Below are 27,140 nucleotides of genomic sequence, written 5' to 3'. Positions count from 1 at the left end.
GCAGCTTATGCATAAGAAATATTTTACTTTTATCTACAGCAGTTATTAATAAAATAAAGGAAAAGAAATAATGGACATTCGTCTCAAAATGAATACTATTTTATACATTAGTTTTTCGGGAACTTTCTGAAAACGTCATCTAACGTATCTTTGTTTTATAAAACATTACCACGTTCATATTTGCCAAAACTTGTACGATAAATCAATATTTGATTACGTACTTTTCGAATATAGTAGTACTTACAGGCAGGAACGTATACTTTAAAACATGGCTGATGTAGGAAAATTAGAAATTAAGAAACCAAAAATGCAAGAAATAGTAAATCCTGCAACCCATAATTATCCTAATTTGTCAACTTTTAAACACAGAGTAGCAATGACAAGTATTTCTCAGCATATATTATGTACTACTGGTTAGATTTATTATAATATAAACAACAGAAACAAACAAGTCACTAATTGTTAAACTACATGTCGATTTCTTTTCAGTAATTGTCATAATTATCAATCTACTCATTTTGACAAACACGCTTGGCCTTCATCACACACATTCCTGTTTGGTTCATGAATACAAGTCATATGTAAGACAGGGTCAACATGGGGCTGGACTGAAGTATATTCGAGGCCCACTCCACATTCAATATACTTTTACACATACTTCCCGCAGGCAAAAAGGGAGGGACAAAAGATTAACCATTTCTACGAGAGTAGCGCCATCTTACTTCCATAAAACAAAGTATCTTTTTTGTTTGCTGTTAAGCGCAAGATTACACAAAAATGTATCTCAAGACGACTGGTATGAGTATTGAAATTTTTATTAAAATAAAACAGAGAACAACGTTTCACCTTCTTCGGTCACTTTCAGGTTAACAAAAACATCACACAATTTACTGTCTTCGTTCGACCTCCGTGGGAAATGGATTTTGATTTCTAACATAACTAGTCCTGAGACTTACCACTGAGCCACAATTGGAGTAAAAGGGAAGCACATAACATCTGATAAAAACAGCTACATATATTTTAGAAATAAATATCGTTGTATTTTGTAATTAAGGATAAGTTGTTTTGGGGGTACAAAATCTTTTCATGCACAATTCTTTAGTCTGTAACAAATGAGTATTTTCTCAACATCTTATTGAACTTTTTATTTGCTCTAAAAGCTCAAGTTTTAAGTTTGGTTTGTTATGAATTTTGGACAAAGTTACACAAGGACTGTCTGCACTATCCGTCCCTAATTTAGCAATGTAAGACTAGAAAGAAGGCAGCTAGTCATCACCATCCATTGCCAACTCTTCATCTAATCTTTTACCGAGGAATAGTGGGATCGACCGACACATTATAACACCCCCACAGCTCAACAAAGGGCATTATGCAAATAATGCATTTATTCACCAGTTGGGTATCCTTAATGCTCACAATATTTTCAACACTATTTATTTTTATAATAAATATAACATCTCCATTCCATTAAATAAAATTCACAGAAGTTATCACAAAAGGGCTTAGAAACACTTCCAACTTTTTGATGTTTAAAGTATAATCACTCTTACAGATCACAAGAAAAATGAATTATTTAAAATTCTAGCTTATATATTAGCTACTACAGAGCAGCTCTAGTACTGAATGCACATATTTATTTATACAGCTACATAATTCTATTCTTATCAGGATACATGCATCCCCTATGTCACAGCTGGTCCTTCACAACTGAAAAAAAAGGAAATTACGTTTTCAAGGTGTCACATGCCCTGTTAGTAGTAAAGATTACTGTCTACTTTTACTTAGTATGTTCCTCTTTATAGAAATCCTACCCAAAAGAAAATACAGGTGATACTCTACATGAATGACCCAGAACAATAGGTAAATGGAACAAAAGTTTTGCTATTCCAATAATTAATGTTCTATTTTAAAACATACATAGACATGTACACAAAACTATTTTAAGAAGGCTTTGTGAACTTTAGTTTTAAACATTACTCATATTTAAATAAATTATATGAAAAAAATTAAATAAAATCAATTATAAAAATACCCCTAAAAGCCAACATGACAAGTCTAATGAATACTTTAAATTAAAGTCTTTATCACAAGCTATGGTGAAAATATTGCAGTACCTTGATTTTTAGGCACAATTATGGTTTAAATAACCTATTATGCTAATTTGACATTTCACTATCATGATCATCTTGATCATAATATTTAGCTAATGTCACTGATCTTTAACTTGATCAAATTCAACTTTAACAAACAATATAAAAAATTTTATTTTTACAAGTTCAAAGATACATTTAATTTGCAGTTGTAGTATACAAACATAATAGACATTTTCTTTCCCCTTTAATTCACTTTCAAGTTCAAAATCTTTTCATGCACAATTCTTTAGTCTGTAACGAATGAGTATTTTCTCAACATCTTATTAAACTTTTTATTTGCTCTAAAAGCTCAAGATTTTAGTTTGTTTTTATGAATTTTGCACAAAGTTACATGAGGACTGTCTGCACATTTTCTTTCCCCTTTAATTCACTTTCAAGTTCATATAGAATCTTTTTAATGCATATAACTGTGTAGTTTTAACAGTAAAATGTTATTCAAGGAAGAATCTAGACTCCTTTTGTTCTAGTTATACATTGTTCTGGATCATTCAAGTAAAGTATCACACATGCTTTCTTCTGTCTAGCTGAAAATACTATGGGAAAGGTAGACTGATTTTTTTAAACTAGTGGGTAACACACACACACACTATATATATAGAAAGATGAAACTTTCCGTAGTCTATGCTTCTGAGTCTGGAATAGTTTTCTTTAGATATTAACAACAGGTTCTTCACAAATTCACTCCAATAAAAATAGTGTCCCCTGGGAATTTAATTTTGACTATTTTGTGAAATAATTTATTTTTTACTGTTTTTCATTTTGTCTGGTCTCTCTCTTTCACATCTCAATCAAGATCAGAAAACTCAGAATTACTCCCATACAACAAGTCAAACCTTTTACCACGTGCACTCTAAACAATTACTCCAAAGATTAATCCAGGAACCTGAGAATACCATATAGCTGTAGTATATGTTCAACCAGGGCCATTAATAATTTAACTGCTTTTAAATCAAAACACCACTTTTTAGTAATTTTTTCCCAGGACCATTGTGCAAAACTAAGACTAAAGATTTATCACTTGACAAAGTATAAACATAAAAAACAATATACTGAATTTTTTTCCCAAGTTTATACACTGAGCTTGAAGTAAGCTTATATATTATGAGTAATTCGTACTTGTATTTATGGCAAAGCTACTAAGACCACTTGTCATCATCCCTAGTTTTGAACCAACTGTGTAAGGGATTAGCAGACATTCTTATAATGCAAATCCACAGGGTATATTTGACACACAATATCAACTGAAGAGAAAATTAACTGTGGAAAACTAGAATCATCGATACAGACTTTTGAAGGTGGAAGACTTCTGAAATGTTGTCCTCTACACTTCTCTTTCTACAACAGACAACTGCTACCTATTCAATCAAGTTTCACCATCAGACATCATAGTTCCATTCTGCTCTTTTACTAATACAATATTCTAACTCAATGGGTTATGGTCGGTGTTCAAATTTAAGTACTTCTGGTACATCACCGTATATAAGAGTTCTTCTGCACTGATATGTTCATTTCTCTGCTAATGTTAATTGTTAAAAATTGTGAAGGTTTAAAGTATAAGAAAACTATTAGTGCAAAAATCCTTAACCTCAGATATTTCACTCATGTTATAGGTCTCTAGGCCTAGATCTGCCAGTAGGCCTAACTTCAACCCCTGCTGCACTAATATTAACATTATAGACTAACCTTAGATCTAGGACTACACATTTTGACCCATTTCTATCTGAACAAAGTCTGAAGAAGATATAATTAACAAATTTAACAAAATTATTTTATGAAACTGAAGTTTTAGATCTAGACAATATGTCTGATATTTACCAGCAATATTTTCATCTAGTTTCATGCATCCTGCATTATCACATTGTCAACCAGACATAAAACTATTGTAGTTACTACACCCTTACTGAACTAAATAACTGTATCACAGACTACTTGCATTTGTTACTACAGGTACCAGTCTTTAAAATATACTTACAAATGCCCGAATAATATTGCACTGAATGTCTTTTCAGTCTTTAAGCCATGTAATATCTATACACAATTTACCATGATGCAAACGTTTTGGTAGAAGAAACAGAAACTCACAATTCAAACAATGTTGTTTAACAAATTAATGACTAAATATGTACGTGTGTGTACGCAGACACACACACACACACACACACACATACATATTTCATATACTATTTTAACACTAGAGTTCAAATTACTCTTTCAATCACGAGCTAAAAAATCTAGAGCCACACCATAAGACATAGATCCTGAACAAACAATTTTTCCCACCTCACTTAACTATAACAAAAAGAACTTTAACTTTGGAATCAGATTTCAATACAAAAATAATCTAAATGTATTAACAGTAGTGTTTGAAACAGTATATACTTATTTGGGAATCATAAAATATCAACCGAGTTTAGCAATAATACAGTGTAATAGCAGTCATGAAAGCTGTAGTTTAATTTTCAAGTACAATATTACAAGACATACATACCGAGCAAGTTTACTTTACAATATCACAGGACTACTTCATAGTGAGGTGTGCAGGTTAAATCTTTAACAATAATGAATTGATAAATTAATAACTGCCTATTTTTTGTTTCACTTTCCATAAATCATGACTGTTTTTAAGTTGTCAAGCTGTTACTACTAGTTCTTTATACTTTCAATATAAACAATGAAAAAAGATAAAGCTACTTATTAAAAAATCTTGTTAAATATAACCTCACCTAGACCAGTTTCTTCTTCGGTGACGAGCATTCTGATCCAAATAACAACAGTGAGTATAAAAATACTGTGACCTTCACACAAATGAATGTCAGGGGAGGGGAGGTAAACAGCCCTGCAAGATAAACATCACACTTGCATTTATTTCAAATAGCACATAAAACTTTTTCAATTATAATGAATTGTTAACCCTTATTGACACATCTGGGATCCACACATGGAATTTGACGACTTGATCAGTTGTACATCTTTTCACATAAATATCACAAATTTATATCAGTTCAAGTAACTGTCAAGCAGAAACCTTGGACCAATATGGCACTACTGTTTTCAAAACAGGCTGACAACTGTAATCTAATATACATCTGTGGTCTATGTTATCATTGACCATTCACCATATGTGCAGCTTGTCCTATAACATCAAATACAAATTTTTTAAATGTTCATTTCAATATACATTGTTGTAGAGGATAATCCATAGTTTATTGTAAGGATACATTTGTGTTGGGATCTAGTTAAATACAAGGTGGCCCACAACCTACACTTTTGGTTTTCTGAGTTCCCTTTTGCAGTATTGTGATAATATCCTTAACGTATTGGTGGATAATAAGTTAAATATAGGAGAATAATAAATATTCTACACTTTTTAATACATTGTTTGTAGAAGGAATGGTCAAGTAATACTTGTTTGTATACTGAGGAACAATGTTATTTTGATATTTTTTTTATTTGCTAACATTTTCTCCAGAATACATGTATGTTTATGTTGTTCACATTGCAAACTAACACTAATAAAACCTGTAATACAACTGAATTTTGGAATTTTAATCAAGAACTCACTATAATGGTGATTGTGTGAGGCAGTCCAGTTGGAAATCAGGTGTTCTGTAACATAACCTTTCAAAGATGTGATAAGGGTTAATTATTTGGATGATTCCCAACTGTGTGTTGAACAATATTACTGTTACATAATAAATAATAAGTGCTAATCTTATTTTTTTACTGACAATTATATCTCAATTCAGAACACACATACATAAAATCATTTTGTATTCAACACAAATCATAATGACCATATTTGTCAAATTACTTGCACAAACAATTTCTACAACAGTTATAATCAAACGTACATAAATCCTCTAAATAATTAAATGTATATGACACTCTTCATTGCTGTAGATCAACCAGTTGAAAAAAAAAGTCAAAAGAAAAAAAACAACCCATCAAATTATCACATTTCTTGCATACAAAATGTACCTTATAATATAAAGCAAATATACATAACAGTCAAATAACTTGTTATAAAGATTTGTTTTTGAATTTCATGCAAATAACCTACATGCTGATCTGTCCTGAAATTATGAACAAATTTTTATACCAGTGATTAATCTGGTTTGGTTTGTTTTGAATTTCGTGCACAGCTACATGAGGGCTATATGCACTAGTTGCCCCTAATTTAGCAGCATAAGACTAGAAGGAAGGCAGCTAGTCATCACCACCCACTGCCAATTCTTGAGCTACTCTTTTACCAATGAATAGTGGGATTGACTGTCACAATGTAATGCCCCCATAGCTAAAAGGAAGAGCATGTTGGGTGCAATGGGAATTCAAACCCTGTTATAAGGAAACTGAACTTAACATTTTATGTTTATATCAAGGTTTTAATCATTTTCTTCACATACTTTAAGAAAGTTTTTCAGTGTTTTTCTAGGCCAGTATTATGTAATTGAAACCACATATATTAGGTTCTTTTAACTCCTTGAATAATAAGGTGTACAAAAGCCATGAAATTATTTAGTGTAACTTTTAAAAACAAATATGTAGGTTTTATAACTAATCTGATTCAACACCAACAATATTCAGTTGTGAGTGTTAAGTAGTTTTAGAATCAGTTTTATAAGTTTGCACAATTGTCGTATAATTACTCACAAATCGCTTACTCGGTTACTATAAATATATATTATCCTCATCTAATTTTAAAAGAATATTTTCATTAATGAAATTAAATTTTAAAAAGTACAAGTTTCACTTTTAGCATCTAAAAAGGACAAAATACGGCAAAAAATCGACTTTTCTCAATAACCACACCCACCCAACTTACTAATGGATTCGTGGCGATGTTTTCGCAATAGATAATATTGTGATAATATCGTGTCGCAGCTTACAAATTGACAACCGTCCAAAATTTGCGCGTTTTCTTCTAAGCCTAAGCTATCAATACTTTGTTTATGATTGTCAGATACACACATACCAGAGAGAAAAGAAGCCTAATAACTGGAAAAATAAAGATGGTCATTAAACAGAACTGCAAAGAATTAGAATAATTTCATTAAAAAAATTTTAATGTAGAAAACAACAATACCTTCCACTTACCTGACAAACACTCAAATAACACAGGAAGTTTGTCAAGGTACCGAACTAAAAGTGTTCTCTGCTGTGATTGGTTATTTTTCGTAAGTTAAGCATGCGAAACTTCCTGTGACCTGAACAGGTGAACGATACTACTTCGCGTGTATTCATTCTCAGATTGAATATAACAACAAGTATAATAAGGGCGTCATTCAGTTTGTTTGTTTGTTTGTTTGTTTAGAATTTCGCACAAAGCTACTCGAGGGCTATCTGTGCTAGCCGTCCCTAATTTAGCAGTGTAAGACTAGAGGGAAGGCAGCTAGTCATCACCACCCACCGCCAACTCTTGGGCTACTCTTTTACCAACGAAAAGTGGGATTGACCGTCACATTATACGCCCCCACGGCTGGGAGGGCGAGCATGTTTAGCGCGACGCTAAACTTTACAATTGCTTTTGCCTGACTGATATAATATATGACAAATCTAGTTTAAAATTTTAACTAGTTAATATGTACCAAGTTGAAACAAAAGCTGCTATATAGCTTAGAACTGTAAAACTACATTTGAGTTTTGATTTTTTTAAATTTTATCTAGTCTAATTTTAAATCATGCGTTTACATAAACAAAATCTGTTTTGACATATATATCTTTCTGTTTATAGTATTTTACACATTCTTTGAATTCCATTCAAAATTAGTGTCAAAAATTCGGTGAACTTAACTCACTATGCAACAAAATTTTGACTTTTTATTGCTCCGGAGCAGAAAGTGTTATTTCCCAATTGTTTATGCCTAAAGTAAACGGAAATACTTATTTTTCTCTTCAAACTTTGCTTTTGTGACATGGGTAATAAAATTCTCAAATTTACTCATTTTTCCAGGATATTCCAAGTAGATTCAGTGCTGAGTAGCTGACAGAGAATTTTTTCGAACTTACAAAAATTTTCAAGAACTTTCTAGTATGTTGTAGAACTTATAAGAATTTTCTAGAACTTTCCATAATAATATATATATAGGGGCTCACCATCACCACTTAAGTTTAGTTCTAGCTGCCTAAGTGAACACATAGACCTATCTGATTTTATCAGTGGCCAGGTGATCTCGTAAGCTGAGGGTCGCGGGTTCGAATCCCCATCGCACCAAATATGCTCGCCCTTTCAGCCGTGAGGGCGTTATAATGTGATGGTCAATCCCACTATTCATTGGTAAAAAAAGTAGCCCAAGAATTGGCGGTGGGTGGTGATGACTAGCTGCCTTCCGTCTAGTATTACACTGCTAAATTAGGTACGGTTAGTGAGATAGCCCTCGTGTAGCTTTGCGCGAAATTCAAAAACAAACAAACTCTGATTTTATCAGAGATGGCATCAAGAAGCTGCAAGCATTCTCCAGACGCATTCTGCTATGTATGTGGCCAATTTATCAAGATAAGAGCAAAAATATACTCTGTGACAACATCTGCTAAAATGTAAGAAGCCTACAAAGCATATTTCGGCATGCCTATCGGGGATCAAGACAAGTCCTGGGCACCTTATTTTACCTGAGAACACTGCAAAAAAACTCTAGAAGGCAAGACGGACAATTTTGCTTGTTTGAATAGTAAGATTTTATATTATACAAATTTTAGACCTTATAAAATTTAAATATCTTTTAGTTTATTTTTTAAGTTCTAATAGTTTAGAAAAAATATCACATATAAAATATTTTGCATGAACCTCTTACACATTAGTTGTGTACGAAACAAATTTATTCTTCATAATAACAATTTTATTTTGCTTTTTGCAGGGTTCCCCGCTAATACAGCGGTATGTCTCCGGATTTACAACGCTAAAATTAGGGGTTCGATTCCCATCGGTGGGCTGAGCAGATAGCCCGATGTGGCTTTGCTATAAGAAAAACACACACACACGCTTTTTGCAGGATGATACAAAAGAGAGCTATGAAGTTCGCTATTCCAAGAATGTGGCGTGAACCCACTGACCACTCAAGCAATTGCTGCTTCTGCATGGTGGATCCTTCCAAACGTCAGACTGGCAAGAATGCATCTGTTATCACGTATCTGGACCTTCCATCATCCATCGTCCCAGTGCCCACTGCCCTGAGCTCTCTGTAGCCACTCCACCAGAAAGAAAGAAGCCATCCTAAAAATAGAGCAGCAAATCAGAAGAGAAGGTAGACATTGAAGATCCAGATTACAATTTCAGAGGTGCAGCTGGTGAGAGAAACCCATACTACCCCAACCAAAAAGACCTCAATGACTTGATCAGATATCTTGGTCTAACAAAGTCGAATGCCGACCTTTTGATATCTAGGCTCAAGGAGCGGGATTGTTTTGATGAAAGTGTGCAAGTCGCAAGTCAGAGGAAGCGTCACCGACATTTTTCAAGCTTCTTCACCCGTCAAGGTAAGCTCTGCTTCTGCCACAATGTATTCGGTCTGTGCGAGGCAATTGGAATTGTCTGTGACCCAAAAGAGTGGCGCCTCGTCATTGACAGCTTATCCAGAAGCCTCAAAGCTGTGCTGTTCCATAACGGGAATAAGTATCCGTCTCTTACCCTGGCTCATTCGGTGCACCTGAAAGAGAAATACAACAGCGTCAAGACCTTGCTAGAAGCCTTGAAGTATGATAAGTATGGCTGGGAAGTTATCGGAGACTTTAAAATGGTGGCATTCCTGATGGGTCTCCAAGGAGGCTTTACCAAGTTTCTGTTATCTTTTCCTTTGAGACAGCAGGGACACTGCAACGCACTACAGGAAGAACTGGCCACAATGGACCTGGTTCTCTGTGAAGAGGCACAATGTCAAGTATGAGCCAATGATGGACCTTCAGAAGGTGTTGTTCCCACCATTGCACATAAAAGTGGGTCTTATGAAACGATTTTCACAGCTTTTGATAAGGATTTTGCAGCCTTCAAGTACCTTCGACACTTCTTCCCAAATCTGTCGAGGCAAAGGTCAAAGCTAGTGTCTTCGTTGGACAACAAATAAAGAAATTCTGGAGTGTACAGAATTCCCAATGACGCTCAGTAGGAAGGAAAAAAAAATCTTGGGGCAGCTTTGTCGTAGTGGTTCGGGGCTTCTTGGGCAATCACAAAGCCAAATATTCTGTGGAACTGATTGAGGCTCTGGTGAAGAACTACGGGCAAAATGGGCTGCAGGATGTCCCTGAAAGTCCATATCCTTGATACTCATCTTGATACATTCAAGGATAACATAAGAACATACTCAGAGGAGCAAGGCGAGCGCTTCCACCAAGATATACCGGATTTTGAACGCCATTACCAAGGAGCGTATAACGAAAACATGATGGGAGACTATATTTGGAGGTTGATACGTGAAAGTGATTTACATTACAGTCGCCAATCTCGAAAAACCACTCACTTTTAAACATGTTTGTATAACTTTAGTATAAATACATGTAACTCTTGATTCATATGTTTTTTTTCAAACCTTATGTAAATGAAAATGTGCAAATTTGCCTGTTTGTACATAGAAAATAGGTTAATTTCTGAATTTCATTATCTACGTCACAAAAACAAAGTTTGAAGGGAATAATGTCCATTTTCGGTACTTTTACAACATAAGCAATTAAGAAATAACACATACTATCCAGGAACAAAATTTGTGTTAGATAGTGTAATTGGAATGATAAATATAGCATAGCACTCACTTCTAAAACAAAAGATTTACTGAGATTGGTTCATTGAACATTAGATGCTTGATTGAAGGACTAGACGTGGTGAACTGTAGATTGGGTCATACTGTTGCCTAATCGCACTTCATACTTTCAAGCCGTGAGTGTTATAAAAGTGACAGTCAAACCACACTATTCGATTAAAGTACTTCAAAAGGTTACACTGTATGATTAGAGGACCTCAAGTGATAACACTATTTGAATACAGTGTCGTAGGGATTGGCGGAGGGTGTTCCTGGCTAGTTGCTTTCCATTGAGTCTATAGTTACAAATTAAGGATGGCTAGGGCAGATTATCCTTGCCTAGTTTTGCGCAAATGTTCAAAACAAACTTATATTGATAAATAGAGCATGTCGATAATACATTATTTGTTATTTTCAACCACTAAATATTAACACTACTGGGATTTAACAAACAGGTTCGCAACTACTACGTTCAGACCAGATTCAAGACTGCTATCAAGGGAGAAGACAGCAAGAACCGCTGCCTATACGGGTAATCAATGAAATAGAAGGATTGATCTACTGATGTTTTTAAAATCTCTCTCTCTTGACCCGGCATGGCTAGGTGGTTAGGACGCTGAACTCCTAATTTGAGAGTGGCGGGTGTAAATCGCCGTCACGCCAAACATGCTCGCCCGTTCAGCCCTTTCCCGCAAAGCTATACGAGGGCTATCTGCACTAGTCGTCACCACCTATCGCCAACTCTTGGGCTACTCCTCTACCAACGAATAGTGGGATTGGTCGTCACATTATAACGCCCCCACGGCTGAAAGGGCAAGCATGTTTGGTGTGACAGGGATTTAAACCTGCGACAGTCAGATTGCGAGTCCAGCGCCCTAGCCACCTGGCCATGCCGGACCTTCTCCCCAGAGCTACAAAAGAACTGATAGACGCGAGAGAAGGGGCTTACTCAGTAGCAATCCCTCTACAACTCTTAAACTACTCTAGTTTGACTAAATAGTAAGATTTAACTCTACACCCAAGGCCACAAAGTGCAGAACGTTTTTCTTGTAGCAATAGAACGCGAAACATATACCCTTGAATTCATGGTCCAAGTACGCCAGTCTCTAGACTTAAGCTGGTGAGAAGTGTGTAAATAGATTACCGATTTTAGGCTATTTCGATGTAGTCACTGTCCGTGAACCGTAAATCCGCACAGCCTATGATGATTCATAGAAAACTGTAGCTTAAATTTGTTTAGAAGTAGATGTTATTAGCAGTTTCACAGTTAAATCTTGAAGAAAAAGCAGTTGTGTATGTATGTGTGCGTGGGTGCAAACAGAGCATCGTAGGTATCTCTAATATTTTCCTTAACTATATACATCTCTTTACCGGATCGTTACGTTTGTGAGAGGTAAGACAAATCAGAAACGCATTTGAACAAAAGGGCCCGACATGGGCAGGTGGGTTAAGGCGTTCAACTCGTAATCTGAGGGTCGTTGATTCGAATCCCCGTCGCACCAAACATGCTTGCCCTTTCAGCCGTGGGGGCGTTATAATGTGTCGGTCAACCCCACTATTTGCTGGTAGAAAGTAGCCCAAGAGTTGGCCTTCCCTCTAGTCTTATATTGCAAAATTGGGGACGGCTAGTGCAGATAGCCCTCGTGTAGCTTTGCGCAAAATAAAAAAACAAACAAACAAACAATTTGAACAAAAATAAATGAAGGAAATGACTGTGAAAAAGTAACAGTGATTTAATGACCTGTATTCGTGAAATATCAAAACTGGTTTTAATTTATTTATATAAAAAAGGTAAACATGTTCAATCACCACTATTATTTAGGATATCCCTATAAACGCTGTAATAAGTTAATGAAATGTGACTTAGTTAAAGGTCAGGCACATACGCATGGGGAAGGGGGAGAAATTCACCTGAAACCCATATTTTTATATATATTTAGAAAGATTATGTTTATATAGTTATAGCACAGTTGAATATGGCTTTTAATGTGATCGACATGGTATACATTCTCCAGTGCTACAGCTGTATGTCTGCGAACTCGCACCGCTAGAAACCAGGTTTTGATACCCGTAGTTGCCAGAACACAGATAGCCCATTGTGTCGCTTTCTGCTTAATTATAAACAAACAAACGTAGTCTACATTCTTCTGATGAAGCATTATAAATACAGTTGTGGGTTAAATAATTACGTCAAATATAAAACAGTTGAGTACGGAACTCTTAAATATGACACTCACAACATTGAGAAGATGTTATTACCCAAAAACCATGAGAAGTTCGCTACTCAAACTCCTTGTCAGTATTCTATTTCTAACCTAGTCTAACAGTAGTTCACTTTAAGCTCAATAATGCACAAATATATAAAAATGAAGAACATAAACTTTACTAAGGAAATAATAGATTTTAGAATACTTAAATTGGAATTATATAAAAAATATCTTTGAAGAATTGTTAATACAATTATACAGATTGCAATCAAGGACATTTTTAATGTTAATTTAGTTGATAGCTTAATTGTTATTAATAAACACCTAAATCTTTAAGACAAATAATTCAATGATTTAGAATTAATGTTGTTTAAAGATAGCTTTGAGAGTTTCGATATAGAGTAAGTGTTCAATGGTGTATAAATAAAAGACTATTTTATTTATATTTAGTTTTCTCTGTGCGAGTTCTTTTTCCACACGTAAACTTCCTCAAGTTGGTGGCTTATGGGCTCTGCTTGCGAAAGCACGATCTGAATTTCAGATAAATTCCTTTGTAATTAGTGTAATATCGAGCCCAACAAATAAGTCCTCGAACTGATCTCACGCTTGTTTCGGGCTACTAAAAATTGTATTGTACTATCTCATGTCAAATTATGATCTAGGTTTATGCTTAACAGGTCGTTTAATATATTCATAATGCGACACGAGCTCACGTTGGATGACAATATTCTATACTATGACCAGGCTTGCTAGTTCTTACAGAATCAGCCAAGTCGATGATAAAGACAGACACCAGTGGAATTATATGAGGAGAATAGAATGATGTAGTGTATCGTGTTGTGTTTTGTTGTTGTTTTTTCTTGTATGTGCATATTTATATATTATTTCATTTTTATCTTTCTGTCACAATAACAAAATTATTTTGTATGCACAAGGCCACTTAGCAAACACTCTGTAGTTTTATTTGAGCTTGTGCCTAGTAAATTTTTATGAAATTGATAATCAACATAAAGTCTTGAACATACAAATAAATGTTTACGAGTTTTTAATGTTTTAATACAAATTTAATAAGTTAAATAAGATATCCAAGTGACATATTTTTATACGTTTACTTTTATACTGTTCAATTTACTCGAGTAACACTGTTCCTTCATATCTATATAAATCATATGAACATAATGAACATCAACATTGTTATATTTATGTATGTAAAAACGACTCGTTTGGGTTGAGAAATTTTTTTACATAGAGGAGCGAATAACGATGACCGAAGAAGGTCGAAACGTTGTTCGCTCCTTTACGTAAAAAATTTTCTCAACCTAAACGAGCCGTTTTTACATATATATTTTTCTCTACAAATGGGTTTTCTCGTCATCACTGATTGTTACATTTACAGATTAACTAATTTTCTCGAAGTGTTTAGTAGGTCCATTTTATAGTGAGATAGTTAATTGAGCCAAGAAATATAATGACATATAACAAGATATGTGAAGCAAAATGATAACATTGTATTTATCATTAGACATGGAACACAAAACAATCGCCTTCTATTGGATTTTGGATAAATTCACAGATTACATTTTCTCAAGATGCCTTCCCATTGGCCCAACATGGCCAGGCAGTTAGGGCATTGAACTAGTAATCTGAGGATCGGGGATCTGAATCCCCCTCACAACAAACGTGCTTGATCTTTCAGCTGTAGGGGCGTTATGATGTGACAGTCATTCCTACTATTCGTTGGTAAAAAAAGTAGGTCAAGAGTTGGTAGTGGGTGGTGATGACTAGCTGCCTTCCCTCTAGTCTTACACTGCTAAATTAGGGACGGCTAGCGCAGATAGTCTTCGTACAGCTTTGCGCGAAATTCAAACCAAACCGAATAAAGTCTTCCCACTAACCAAATCATTTAACAAATCTGGTAGAAGTGTATAAATTCAATGCTTTTTATTCTACAGGAAATATTAAATTTACTCATAGCAACTAAATTCCTGTATGTGTGGTTAATTATAGAAAAAAATATGTAACAAAATTATTCTTTTATAGAGTGCAATAAAAGAATTTTTTTCGCAATTCCTAAAATTTAATATCCATATCAACATCGATCTGTCACTATACATACGTGCTAAATGGTCAATGTTATATATAAAAAAAGCAGAACTTTTTCCACTAACTTCTTGAAAGAAATATTTTGAAGTTAGAATCATGAACAGATAAAACTCATAAAGACAAAAACGTGTCCTAGTATATATTTTTGTTTAGTTTATATATGTATATATAATTTTCTTGTTGTTATTTTATACGTGCATATTCTATTGCACAACGTTCCCCAGTGGCTCAGCGGTATGTCTGCGGAACTACAACGCTAAAAACCGGGTTTCGATACCCGTGGTGGGCAGAGCACAGATAGCCCGTTGTGTAGCTTAGTGCTTAATTCAAAAATAACTACAGCTATTGTACAATGTCGGATAAACTGATTTGAAATGAATATCATCCTTCGACACTACTTATAAAATCCCAACTGCCAAAAAAAAATGCTGATTTCGAAACATTCTTTTCTTGCATTCAGTAAAACGACAAGAAACGGTGGCATCCAGCAGAAAATTTCCTCATGGCTACTTGGCAAACCTGAGCAGTCTATTCTATTGATCCATCCATTACTTGCAAACCCAACAATTTCTGCCAATAGACATAAAAAGAAATGTCTCCATTTCCAAGTCAGTCAGTCTTTTATCATTTTGAAATAACACTTGGAATGACAAAGGAGAACAGTAAATGGCCCACTAGACGATTGTACTCGATATACGCTATGAACTATTGAGTTAACCGCACATTTTTTATTGATCCATCACTGTTTTAAAGCAAGTTACTGTTGGATTGTTTCAATGAGCATCAGCAATTACGCGTTAAAAACAAATACAATTAAACTAAGAAATATACTCGTGATATGAAAGACGTCCATATTTCTCGAGAAATATTAACAAAAAGAGACATAATGTTAACTCTCCATCTTAGACTAATATAATCTAACACATATTGAACAGGCTCAAACGTCACACACTGCTGCTGTCAACGACATCAATTGATCGTTCCATTATCAATAAAGAGGGGATACAGAATCAACGTTATTAGCTTGCTAGTTTGGATGGTTTGCAGGTTTTTTGTAGACACCAAGAGCTCACTGACGTTCAACAGAAAAGTTTTCAAGTATCCGAAAAACGCAGGTTTAGGCAATCTGCTGCAGGGGACAATTATAAATTCGTACAAGAAACAAACAGACACCAGTGAATAAGTAAAATGTTATTCGCAATTATTAACACTTTTCCTTTCTTTTTTTTAACAAATATTATCTTAGTTTGTCGGAAATTTTAAACTGTACGTGGAATGTTTATGGCATGAGTTAGTATATATTATATTGAAATTCACATACATAACGTGACCAAACTACATACCGGAAACACGCGTCTCACAACCATGTTCTTCCTTTTCTTCCTCTCGCATGGTTGGTTAAATAAATGTTAAATGTATTCTGTCGTCATGAACAGTTTAAAACTCGCAAGTCACCTGTCATAATAATGGTGCCTTTTTATTTCTGAGTCAGTATATATTGTTTTATGACAAGTATTGGGCTGGGTTTATTTTGAAATTCGCGCAAAGCTACACGAGGGCTATCTGCGCTAGCCATCTCTAATCTAGCAGTGTAAGACTAGAGAGAAGGCAACTAGTCATCACCACCCACCGCCACCTCTTGGGCTACACTTTTAACAACGAATAGTGGATTGACCGTCACATTATAACGCCCCCACGGCTGAAAGGTCGAGCATGTTTGGTGTGACGGGGATTCGAACCCACGATCCTCAGATTACTAGTCCAATGCCCTAACTGCCTGGCCGTGTCGAGCCACAAGGGTTGGGATTTTGTTTGTAGTTAAGCGTAAAGCTACATATTCGACTATTTATGCTGTGCCAATCACGGATATTGAAACCTGAATTTTAGTATTATTGGTCTTCGGGGACGGGGCTAGAGGTGGTAAAAAAAGTTACAATAGTAGGAAAGAAATGTGAATCTCGAAATACTACTCACCATTTGTTAAAAGATGAAAGTAAAAGAAGGAGTAACATAAGTTACTTGGCTACAGATAGCGTAACAAGTGAAAAGGGCTGAGATCAGAAATGATGTACAATGTATAAAATAAGCAATGAAAATAAACTGCAAAAAGTGAAACAAAGTTCAGGAAGATTTCTAATGCTACTGTCAACAATGACACAATAAACATGTGTTTAACCTGTTCAGTTTCGTAGACGAGATAACTCGTCCAAGCTGATCGGTAACACAGTGCTACGGACGAGTTAAGTCGTTCTCAATAATACCTAGTTTCAACGCTAGATGTCAGCACTATGCATGCATTTGACCTACGTACATATTGTTTCACTTTCGATTCAAAATGGCGTCACGAAAAAGGTTACAAATTGAAGAAGCATTAGAGTTGTATTTCGAACTTGGTTCGGAGTTGCTGTGGCAGCAGAAATACTTGGCAGTCAACAGGTTAACTGTACTGTCCTTTTTTTATAGTACTCTTTGGACAGAATATGTATATCTTAGATTTATGAGCATAACATTGTTACATTAATTTCGAACATTCCCCCCTCGGCCCCGCATGGCCAGGTGGGTTAAGGCATTCGATTCGTAATCTGATGGTCGCAAGTTCGAATCCCGGTCGCACCAAACATGCTCGCCCTTTCAGCCGTGATGGCGTTATAATGTGACGGTCAATTCTACTATTCGTTGGTAAAAGAGTAGCTCAAGAGTTGACGGTGGGTGGTGATGACTAGCTGCCTTCCCTCTAGTCTTACACTGCTAAATTAGGGACGGCTAGCGCAGATAGCCCTCGAGTAGCTTTGCGCGAAATTAACAAAAACACATTCCCCCCTCTTCGTTCCAACCATAACCGTGTCGAGCGACTACATCATGTGCCAATATGTAATCTGTATATGACATCACTATAATGGCGTGACTATGAAAAATTCATACTAATATGAATCAACAGACGAGGCACTGTCAGTTATTCCCAGGTGGAGGTAGATTTAGTAAGTTAAAACAAGATTCGTTGGATTTACGATTTTCTTTTCACTGCTATGGTGCAATCATACGTTTGTTCTAATCATCAATTCGTAGATATATTTATTAGTTTTATAAGTTTTTTTTCGACATATTAAACGGAAATACAGAAGGCGTTCTTCCCTTTGTTAAGCGTGCACATATATATTACGAGAACAAATTATGTATTTTTGATGTAGATTGATATAAAATAAACCAATGTCGTAGCCTAAAACAAACAAAAAAAACACCCACAAACCTCGCTATACTGCTTCCCTGAAACATTTAAAATACTAGCTTATACAAATAGTATATCAGAAATAAAAATCACATGTGAACTGTTGTAATAAATAAATAAATAAAAGGTAAAACCAATCCCCCTTACACTTTTCAATCACGCCCACATATTGCATATAAGTGTTGACTTGGATATGATTTTCTCTACTATTTTCAGAACTTTCTAGTGATATGGCATACTGTGGAAGTAAGTAATTCTCTTACGTTTGAATGGAATTTGTGTTTTAATGTGGTTGTATTTTGTGTATTAGTTTTGTTGTGTAATTATATTTGTTGTATTATAAACCTTCTGAATAGGAAGTATATGTATAGAGAGGTAAGCTCTATAGCCGGAAAACTTCGAAGTAATATGTTCTATCTAACTGCTATGCGGATTTTGTGGTATTGTGGTTGTTTTTTAAATTAAAACAGAAATCCTACTTCAGTAGTTATGCACCTCTTATTTCGTAGCTACAACTTTTGTAAATAAAAAAACTAATACTTTAGCTTAAAGTTAAAGCTATATTACATGAAGCAATAATACTAATAATCGCTGAATTTAAGTTTCAAGTAAACTACCATACCCGTAGTATAAAGTGTTTGTTAGTTTAGAACGTAGTTTCTACGTGAAACTTTTATTTAATAGTAATTGTACACAAGTTCACTTGAAATCCAGCATAAAGGTCTTAAACTTCTTTTTAAAACTCGTATTCGGGAAGCTCATTGCAGGATATAACTTAAAGCGTAACAACATTCCAGTAGACCGTTCGAGTATTGGTAAGAGCGGTATCGGTATTGGCTACACCCAACAACTATAGAATATTTCTTGGCTCGTACTAAGTAATACGTTTTCATGCGTGTATATTTAACGGAAATGTCGTCTTTTTTTTTTAATTTTCGGTATTCCTCACGTTTGTCTTTTTGATTAAAATATAGGAATTTACCCGCGTAACGTACCACTTATTGCCCTTATCACTGCTACGGAATAGCTTTGACCCGTGACAAACCTTTAACACTGCAATTGTTCTGCGTTGTTAAATATCTGTTTTGCTTAGCGGTTTTCCGAATTATGTTAATTATGTTAACTTTGTGTTCGTTATAATGTGGAAATTTTATTTGTATTTATTTAATCGTCTACTTCCCCCCCAAAAAAAAACAACAACAAAAAAAAACATTATAACTTCTCTCTTAAATATCTTTGGTATAAAACTATGCCTTATGTACAGATAAATATTCAAATGTCAGTTTAACCATGCAGTCTTGTTTTGCAATATCGGCTCTATAATAGCCGATAATTGTTAACCTTGCTTTCGAACAACCACCACTTCAAATAAAACTAGCATTATATCTAAATGTTGGTTTGTCCAATAGTATGTGTAGGAACTACTAACTAAACTTAGTGGTGAGAGGTATTTTAGAAAGTTTTAACTATAGAAAGGTAATATCTTTGACTCCCCTCACAAGAGAAAGTTTGGCGAACAAGTGTAAAGTTTTTCTACACTTTTTGCTATTTGTTAATTATATGGGATGTGGTTTCTTAACTAAAACTCGTTTTTAAAAGCAAAGAGATGGAACAAACAAAACGTGTAATATAAAATAAATGGTTCTTTGGAATGGTCGAAACAAACTCTACGTGTGTACTTGTTAAACAGTTAGGGTTAGGTGCACCAAACGATCGCTATTTACTAGATTTTGTACGTTCAACTATAAATTTTACGTGAATCCATGTACGCTTTAGTTTCAGAGTACTGGTTGTTCGACTTGTCATTCACATTACAGTGTATATGACGTCACAACCTCAGAATCTTCGTTGAAGAACTCTTATTATCGAAGTGGTAACTTTAGTAAAAAAAGTGTAACTAAACCCAGTCAGCTTAGTGTGTTTCTCAACCACGTCTTTACAACAACACTTAAAGAACAAAGGCTATTTCTATCCATCTAGGCTTCCCTGTACACTAACTCAAACAAAACAAGCACAAATCTCCTACACTCAAATGCAAGTTTTTATTTTATCATACAGACACTATTTTATATTATGACCTAATAAAACAAACGGTTCGCGCAAACTAAAGTATAAATCTTAACGCTATGTTCATTATGGCAAAGTGCATATCTCCTCTTGCTATAAAGTAAATGTATATAATTTTTTTTAAATTAATCCTGCAGGATATAAAGTTGGTGTTAAACTCCCGATTTAACAAATGGGGGGAGGGTGCCCTTTCCCTACGTTTACTTTCTTCCACACGAAAGTAACGTAATGTTGTATACCTCAGTTAACCTATAACGTCGCACTTTTTACAGGAGAGTTAACACTGCACATGAGTCTGTCCCCTGGAAAATAAAGGCTGTTTTGACCTTTATCGCCTAGACTTCTGGTTTTCCTAAGTGAAATTGTTTCTTTTGTATAGATTGTGGTATTTGTTATACTTTAGGTCAAAAGTAACTTCCGCTCATCTCTTGCACCATAGTTTACGTAATTTCCTGTTTGTTTTTTTTCGATCAGGTTTCTTGCTGCTGTTTTTTAAAAGTGTAGATACATGAAGTAAATGTTTTGAATTTCAAGTTAAATATCTTGCACTCGTGTATATGGTGGAAAGAAATTAAATCCCCTTTGTGACTTAAGAGGACTCAAACCCACCACTTACATTGGCAGCTATTGGGACTTCCCCAAAACCTTAAGTCAAAACAATACAAAATGTCATTCCAGACGCACTGAAGAATTTAAGTGAAATCTTTTAAAGGTAGTCGTATTTAAATTTGTTCGTAGTTACCAAATACACTTAACAGTCTCTCTACTCGTTCTCGAGTAGAGCGGTTGTAAAATTATAGTTTAATGACTTGTATAAATTATGACGTTGGGTGCCGAAATTTCAGTTCAGTTTTCTTAGTAGGTGAGCGCATTTATTTTGGCCTTACGTTATCTGTCACGTGCTTAATAATATTGTATTTACTTGCGAAATCAAAAGAAGTCAAAATAACTATCATCATACGAACAATGATCTGCCAATTACTGTTTTTATCATTCATACAATATTTCAATTTAATACTGTGTTCTAATGCAACACTAACTTTTTCTCTTGTGTTGTTTTTGTTTCTTTATATTAGAACGTAACTTGTCTTCATATTTAATATAACGATGCATGGATGAGAATGGCTTTTTATGCGACTATCGCCCCATGCTGGGTTAGCGGTATCTTAAAACCTTAACACTAAAATTCAAGGCTCGACATATGTGGCAAATATTTTCGCAGGTAACCCATTGTTTGTGATTCTTTGCACTAAAACTTTAAAATTGCTAAATAGTTATTTCGTGAACTTCTCGTACGGTTAACTTGGATTGTATTGTCTAACTTCACAGTTAGAACTGCGAAAGTCTAATAAAACGATAGTTATTCAAGGACATTGCAAGAGTTTTTACATTAAAATACTGCATCCGTCACACATGTGTGTGACAGTTATGCAGAGATGTATCTGTGACTAAACACGTGTTGTATGTTGCTTTCAAGGTACCTGCAGCTGAAACGGATCTATTATGAATGACGTAAGCTACAAATCTCCTCCGATTGTATATATACGTCTTCAACAAACTTTCCTTTCTGTGTTAAAGTGAAGCCTTGGGCTACTTGGTAATATATCATTGCTATGTTCAGTAACTGAATACTTAAGTTGTTACCATCTGAATCTGCGTAGCTTAAGGCTTGCAGTCTTGCACTGTTTTTACATTAACCATTCTTCATTATTATATGAAGACTCGATGACACCGATCAAAAGACTCGAGGTTTTAAGTGATTTTGGTTGGACTTTCTCTACTTTTAGGTGCAGGCACTTAACTACGTGTGTGTGTGTGTGTGTGTGTGTGATTTCTCACAGCAGAGCCTCATCGGGCTATCTGCTGAGTCCACCGACTGCTTTAAAATTTGCAATTCATCCACTTAGTTGGTTTAAATTGAAGAACGCATCTCTATGGCAGCCTTCCTATCGTTCAGCGGTTTAAAATTTAAACATTTTGCCTGAATTCCATAAGTATCTGACTTCTGACCAAGGTGCTTTTTTAGCCCAAGTCTGCATTACGTGTCGTTCGAAGTGAAACGCTAAAATAAGTCCTCCATTGTGGAACGGTAAGAAATTACTGATACTTCCTGCATGTTTAAGAGCAGTCGTTAATTACCCAACTATATAGCGGCAGGAACATAGGAACTTCAATAGCTCGCTATTTTAGTTTTTATATACTATCAAATACAACAATTCATGATTTTACTTATGAGCTCATTTAATAAAATAACTTGTATTTTGTGATACTAGTGGTGACCTCTCTTGCCTAGTGATGGGTTTATTGATTACAATTGTGTATGACGACTAACAACTGAGGGGACGTCGCGAGTTTCGTGGTTTGTACCGGAATATGTTTTCAAAGTCAATACCTAATCTTTTATTCCTGTATACACGTCATTTTAAAACTAATTAAATACTTGTTTGGAGACTTTGTTTCTATTACAATAACCTTGTACACTAAAATTGTAACTTTCGCCGTTTGTTACGAAATCCGAATATTGTAAAGGATTTAAAGAATGTCTATCAACACAACTGCCCTGGCGTGGCCAAATGATTAGCGTGACTAACTTTTCAGAACATTTAATCATTTTCAGTGACGGATTTAAAGATAGGCAGATAGTCATCACCGCCCACCGCTAACTCTTGGGTTATTCTTTCACCAACGAATAATGAGATTGACCGTCACAACTCCCCCACAACTGAAAGCGCCAGTGTGTTTGTGATGGAGAACAAATATCCATTACCCCTAACTACCTTCTTAGTATCTTGTTTACTATTTAAAAAAAAAAAAAAGCAATATACCTAACCCTTTTTCCTGTAGACTAGGAAGAAGTTACATGCGTATCATTTTGTTTTTCTTATTTCTGTGTGTACGAACGCACAGCTTTACCTATTACTAGTAAGTCTTAGTGTGCTAATATTTCAGGTGTTTGTCTGAACGTTCGTACTGTTCATTCTTTGCAACTCCCTTGCGATCCCTATTATTAGGAACCACGGTTCCTGGTTCATGACTATGTTCCTGTTTTCAAAACTTTTGCAATAATAACCTGTTTATTTGGTAATGGAAACCGGTTTTATCAAAGAGTTAACAACAATATGGTATTATTATTAGTCAAAATCATAAACTTTCCAAACCTTGGATTCATCTAAAGATTGGTGATGCTAATGGTTGCATATTCCTCCCTTTAGCCTGCCTACATTCTAAGTTTTTCTTAACGTTTTGCCTGAATTCAATTCTCCAAAAGCCTCTCTGTTCTATTCTCCTCCTGTGCATTATCCCAGTAATTTTTTTTTTTTTTTTCTAATGGCTAAGAGAAATACCAAAAATATTAGACACGTGAAGTTACTGAAGACTAGATTTTATTTTTGATTTTGTACTGCATTTCGAAAACTAGATGAGCAAACCTATTTATACAGCAGCGAAACGTTAGTTCCTTATGGTGACATCTCCAATATCTAAACACCAGTATTTAAATAATAAATATTTTATCAGCTACCCGATACAAACCTGCTATTGAATGGGAATTTGCCAAAGATGGGTACGTGCCTGATACGGCAGTACCGGGCGGTGAAGACTATGGAGAAACTATTTACATCGGCAGAGCTACTCATAGAGGCAATATTATTCCAGGGAAACTTCTTCCATCTCACAGATGTGTTTATATACCCTGGAGAGGAGGAGAATACGCCTATCGTAATTACCAGGTAAAGATTATTTCTTAAAGTACTGAGCATTTTATTATAGATACATCGTTCACTGAACGATTTTATTACTTGTGTAAGTTTTAAGGCCATAGCCCAGATTGCTGGGGTGAGGTGTACAATAAAGCAGTCTTTACGCGAAATTTCCCCCACCCTCCAATTTTATGCTAAATCCTTCCCATAGTTAAGACTGTCATTTTATTTATATACAATAATTTATAGGCCTAATGTATTTGTGTGCACGTGCGCCTTTCATAAAATATTGAATTAACTTTTCGCCTATTTAAAGCTCAAGTTTTAATTTATAAGAATGTACCTGCCGTGAACGTTAAATATAGAAACATCCTATATTGTCTCATTCTATAATCCGAATATATTTAACTCGGACGCTAAGTAGAGGATGCTTGACCTAAGGACTAGGAGACCTACACCCTTGTGCAAATTAATTGAAACAAATGGTCGTTTTTTACAATACTTTCAGCATGGCGGCCTGTGTAAGCTCTCTGGACCCGCTGATTTCCTTTAAGTCATTTTTTTTTCACACAGATTGCGTCATTAGCTGTGTTTTGCAGTACGGTTGATCTGTTTTTTGGGATATATGACGAAATTTTAGGGAATATTATGTCATTCGAAATTGTGTTACTCATTTTCTCAAATATAAGTGTTTGTTTTACTGCTAATCGGTCGTCTTTCAGCCGTCATACACAATGGACGTAACTCCTAGAAAACGTACAAAGATTGTGACACTGCACGAGTACACCGGCATGACTCGCAGGGAAATCGCGGACGTTGGTATTAGCCTATCGACCGACAGCCGTGTGATTAAGGTCAAGTTGAGTACCGGATCTATCAGTCCGAAACGTAAAGGAAGACGTGGCCGATAAAGGAAAACAATGCCGTGGTTAGGGAGAGTGTGAAAGATTCACGGAAGACAAGTGACTCCATAAAGAGATTTTGGAGGTCAAAGGAATAAAAGTCAGCTCTTCAACGATTCGTCATAGGCTTCTTGATGTCGGTCGAAGGGCAAGGAGACCAGTCAAACAAATTCTTACCAATTCAATGAAGAAAAACTATATCAATTGGGTCTGAAATACAAGAACTGGACTCAAGAACAATGGAGGAAGGTGTTATTCAGTGACGAGACTCCTTTCTTCGTACAGGGTCAAAGAAGTCTACATGTTCGCAGATCTCCAGGTGAGAAACTTCGAGAATCTCGCATCAATCAGTTTGTAAAACATCCCTTGCAGAAGATGTTTTCGGGCTTTTTCAGCTACTATGGCGTCAGAGGCTTGCATATTGTAGAAGGTATGATGCGAAAACCACAGTACATCGAAGTTTTGCAGTGAAGAGTCGTTCCAGAATTGAAAAAGAAATTTCCAGATGGATCTGGCATTTTTTCAGCAAGATCTGGCTCCGTGCCACACATCGAAACTTGTGAAGACTTTTATGATTACAACGCGAATAAAGGTGCTGGACTGGCCTGGAAACTCTTAGGACTTAAATCCTATTGAAAATCTTTGGGCGATTTGTAAAGAAAGACTGTACTACGAAAGATAAGCTAATTGAGGCCATAATTGAGTTGTGGTACCTCGATCCAAAAATTAGTAAAGATTGCAGTCAACTTGTGGACTCGATGCCAAAGCGGATTAATAATCTTCTGAAAAATAAAGGCGGTCATATCATGTATTAATATTTTGAGTATTTTGGATTCTCAAATAAAACGCACAAAATTGAAATCTTCCGTCTTGTTTCAATTAATTTGCACAAGGGTGTAGGTTTGAAAAGAAAACTTAGTAACTAAATTACTCAATTTGGTAAGACTACTTTTTAAACAAAAGCTTTACCGATTTCATAACAAAGAAAATGGTGAAAAGTTAACGCCAACTTAATGCTCTGATATTTTGAAGTGTCAGGAGGTTTCTATTCTCCCCGTCAATAAGTGAAGGATTTCTCAGCTTAATACCTAGAAAAGTACGTACATAATATTACGAAGTTAAACCTAGCTTCATACTGTAAAATATATTAATGATACTTTCATGTTAAAGTGATGGCTCAAAATAAACTTTTCAAATTTTGGGATGGAATTTAAAGATTTCTAAGGTGTTTTCATAATTGTAATATGCAATTTATTATTAGGAATATCTGATAAACGCAGATAGCCCTCGCGTAGCTTTGCGCCAAATTCAAACCAAACTAAAATTCAAACAAGCTTGTTTTGCGACCTTTTTGTTAAAGGTGGGTAGCTGCAACATTCTAGATTAAAATGTCAAGTGTGAAGCCACTAAACAAACTTTTTAATTTTAAAGGTTCTGGTAAACAACTGTGGATCCACTCTCGAGTGGAAACCTGCCTTGGAGGGAGGCATTCATGCAGGAGCAATTCAAGGGGGCATTACTTCGGATGGCGAACACTTGTATATAGGGAGAACCTGGCACGAAGAAACTCTTACCGTTGGGAAAGTTCATCCTAGTCATGGTGTCCTGTATATTTCTTACAGTGGCAAAGAGATTTCGTACCCATATTATGAGATTTTAGTTGTAAAATGTTAATTTCTAAGCAACACTAATATAACCTCTTTTACGCTAATAGTTAAACTTTTATAAAATAAGTGATTATGAAATCATTAACTTTTTATCTGACTTTCATTTAACTTGTTTTAAATCGAGTTTTTTAACTACTTGTTGTTTTTATTATTTTAAGAATAAAAAACAATGTATGTATAAATTGGTTAATATCGACTGAAACGTTTTTTTTTTTTTTTTACAGCTGTAGTAATCAATTATTTTCTAAAAATAAATAAATCACTTAAACTTTAATTATCCAGTATCTGAATTTCAGAGCTCCGAATATATGATGAGTAAGTGCATTTACCATTTTTAATATATGCTGCACCTGTAACAATGAAATTCCACTTATACTGGCATCGACGTCATGTA

At 35.1% G+C, this 27,140-nt stretch overlaps 1 protein-coding gene and 1 long non-coding RNA gene across 4 annotated transcripts; one reads left to right on the top strand and one right to left on the bottom strand.

The window, feature by feature from the left end:
* Positions 1–90: 90 nt before the first annotated feature.
* LOC143228940 (uncharacterized) lies at positions 91–7,457 on the bottom strand. 2 transcript variants are annotated; one of them, XR_013015557.1, is made up of 3 exons: positions 7,237–7,374; positions 4,877–4,989; positions 91–1,707 (listed from the first exon to the last, which is right to left on the bottom strand). It is a non-coding gene; the product is annotated as an uncharacterized LOC143228940 (long non-coding RNA). The 2 variants fall into 2 exon arrangements; XR_013015556.1 differs by having other exon boundaries at positions 92–1,707; positions 7,248–7,457.
* Positions 7,458–18,520: 11,063 nt separating this feature from the next.
* On the top strand, positions 18,521–26,936 carry LOC143228938 (uncharacterized). Of its 2 annotated transcripts, none has more exons than XM_076460441.1 (3): positions 18,521–18,658; positions 23,996–24,207; positions 26,511–26,936. In XM_076460441.1, exons 1-3 carry the CDS (start codon positions 18,643–18,645, stop codon positions 26,751–26,753), a joined length of 471 nt encoding a protein of 156 aa, XP_076316556.1. In that variant the 5' UTR covers positions 18,521–18,642; the 3' UTR covers positions 26,754–26,936. The 2 variants fall into 2 exon arrangements, with proteins under 2 accessions (XP_076316556.1, XP_076316555.1); XM_076460440.1 differs by lacking the exon at positions 18,521–18,658 and adding an exon at positions 21,269–21,341.
* Positions 26,937–27,140: the final 204 nt, after the last annotated feature.

Source organism: Tachypleus tridentatus, chromosome 10, assembly GCF_004210375.1.
Source record: "Tachypleus tridentatus isolate NWPU-2018 chromosome 10, ASM421037v1, whole genome shotgun sequence".
Lineage (NCBI taxonomy): Eukaryota > Metazoa > Arthropoda > Merostomata > Xiphosura > Limulidae > Tachypleus > Tachypleus tridentatus.
This window is presented reverse-complemented; position numbering and strand designations above follow the sequence as displayed.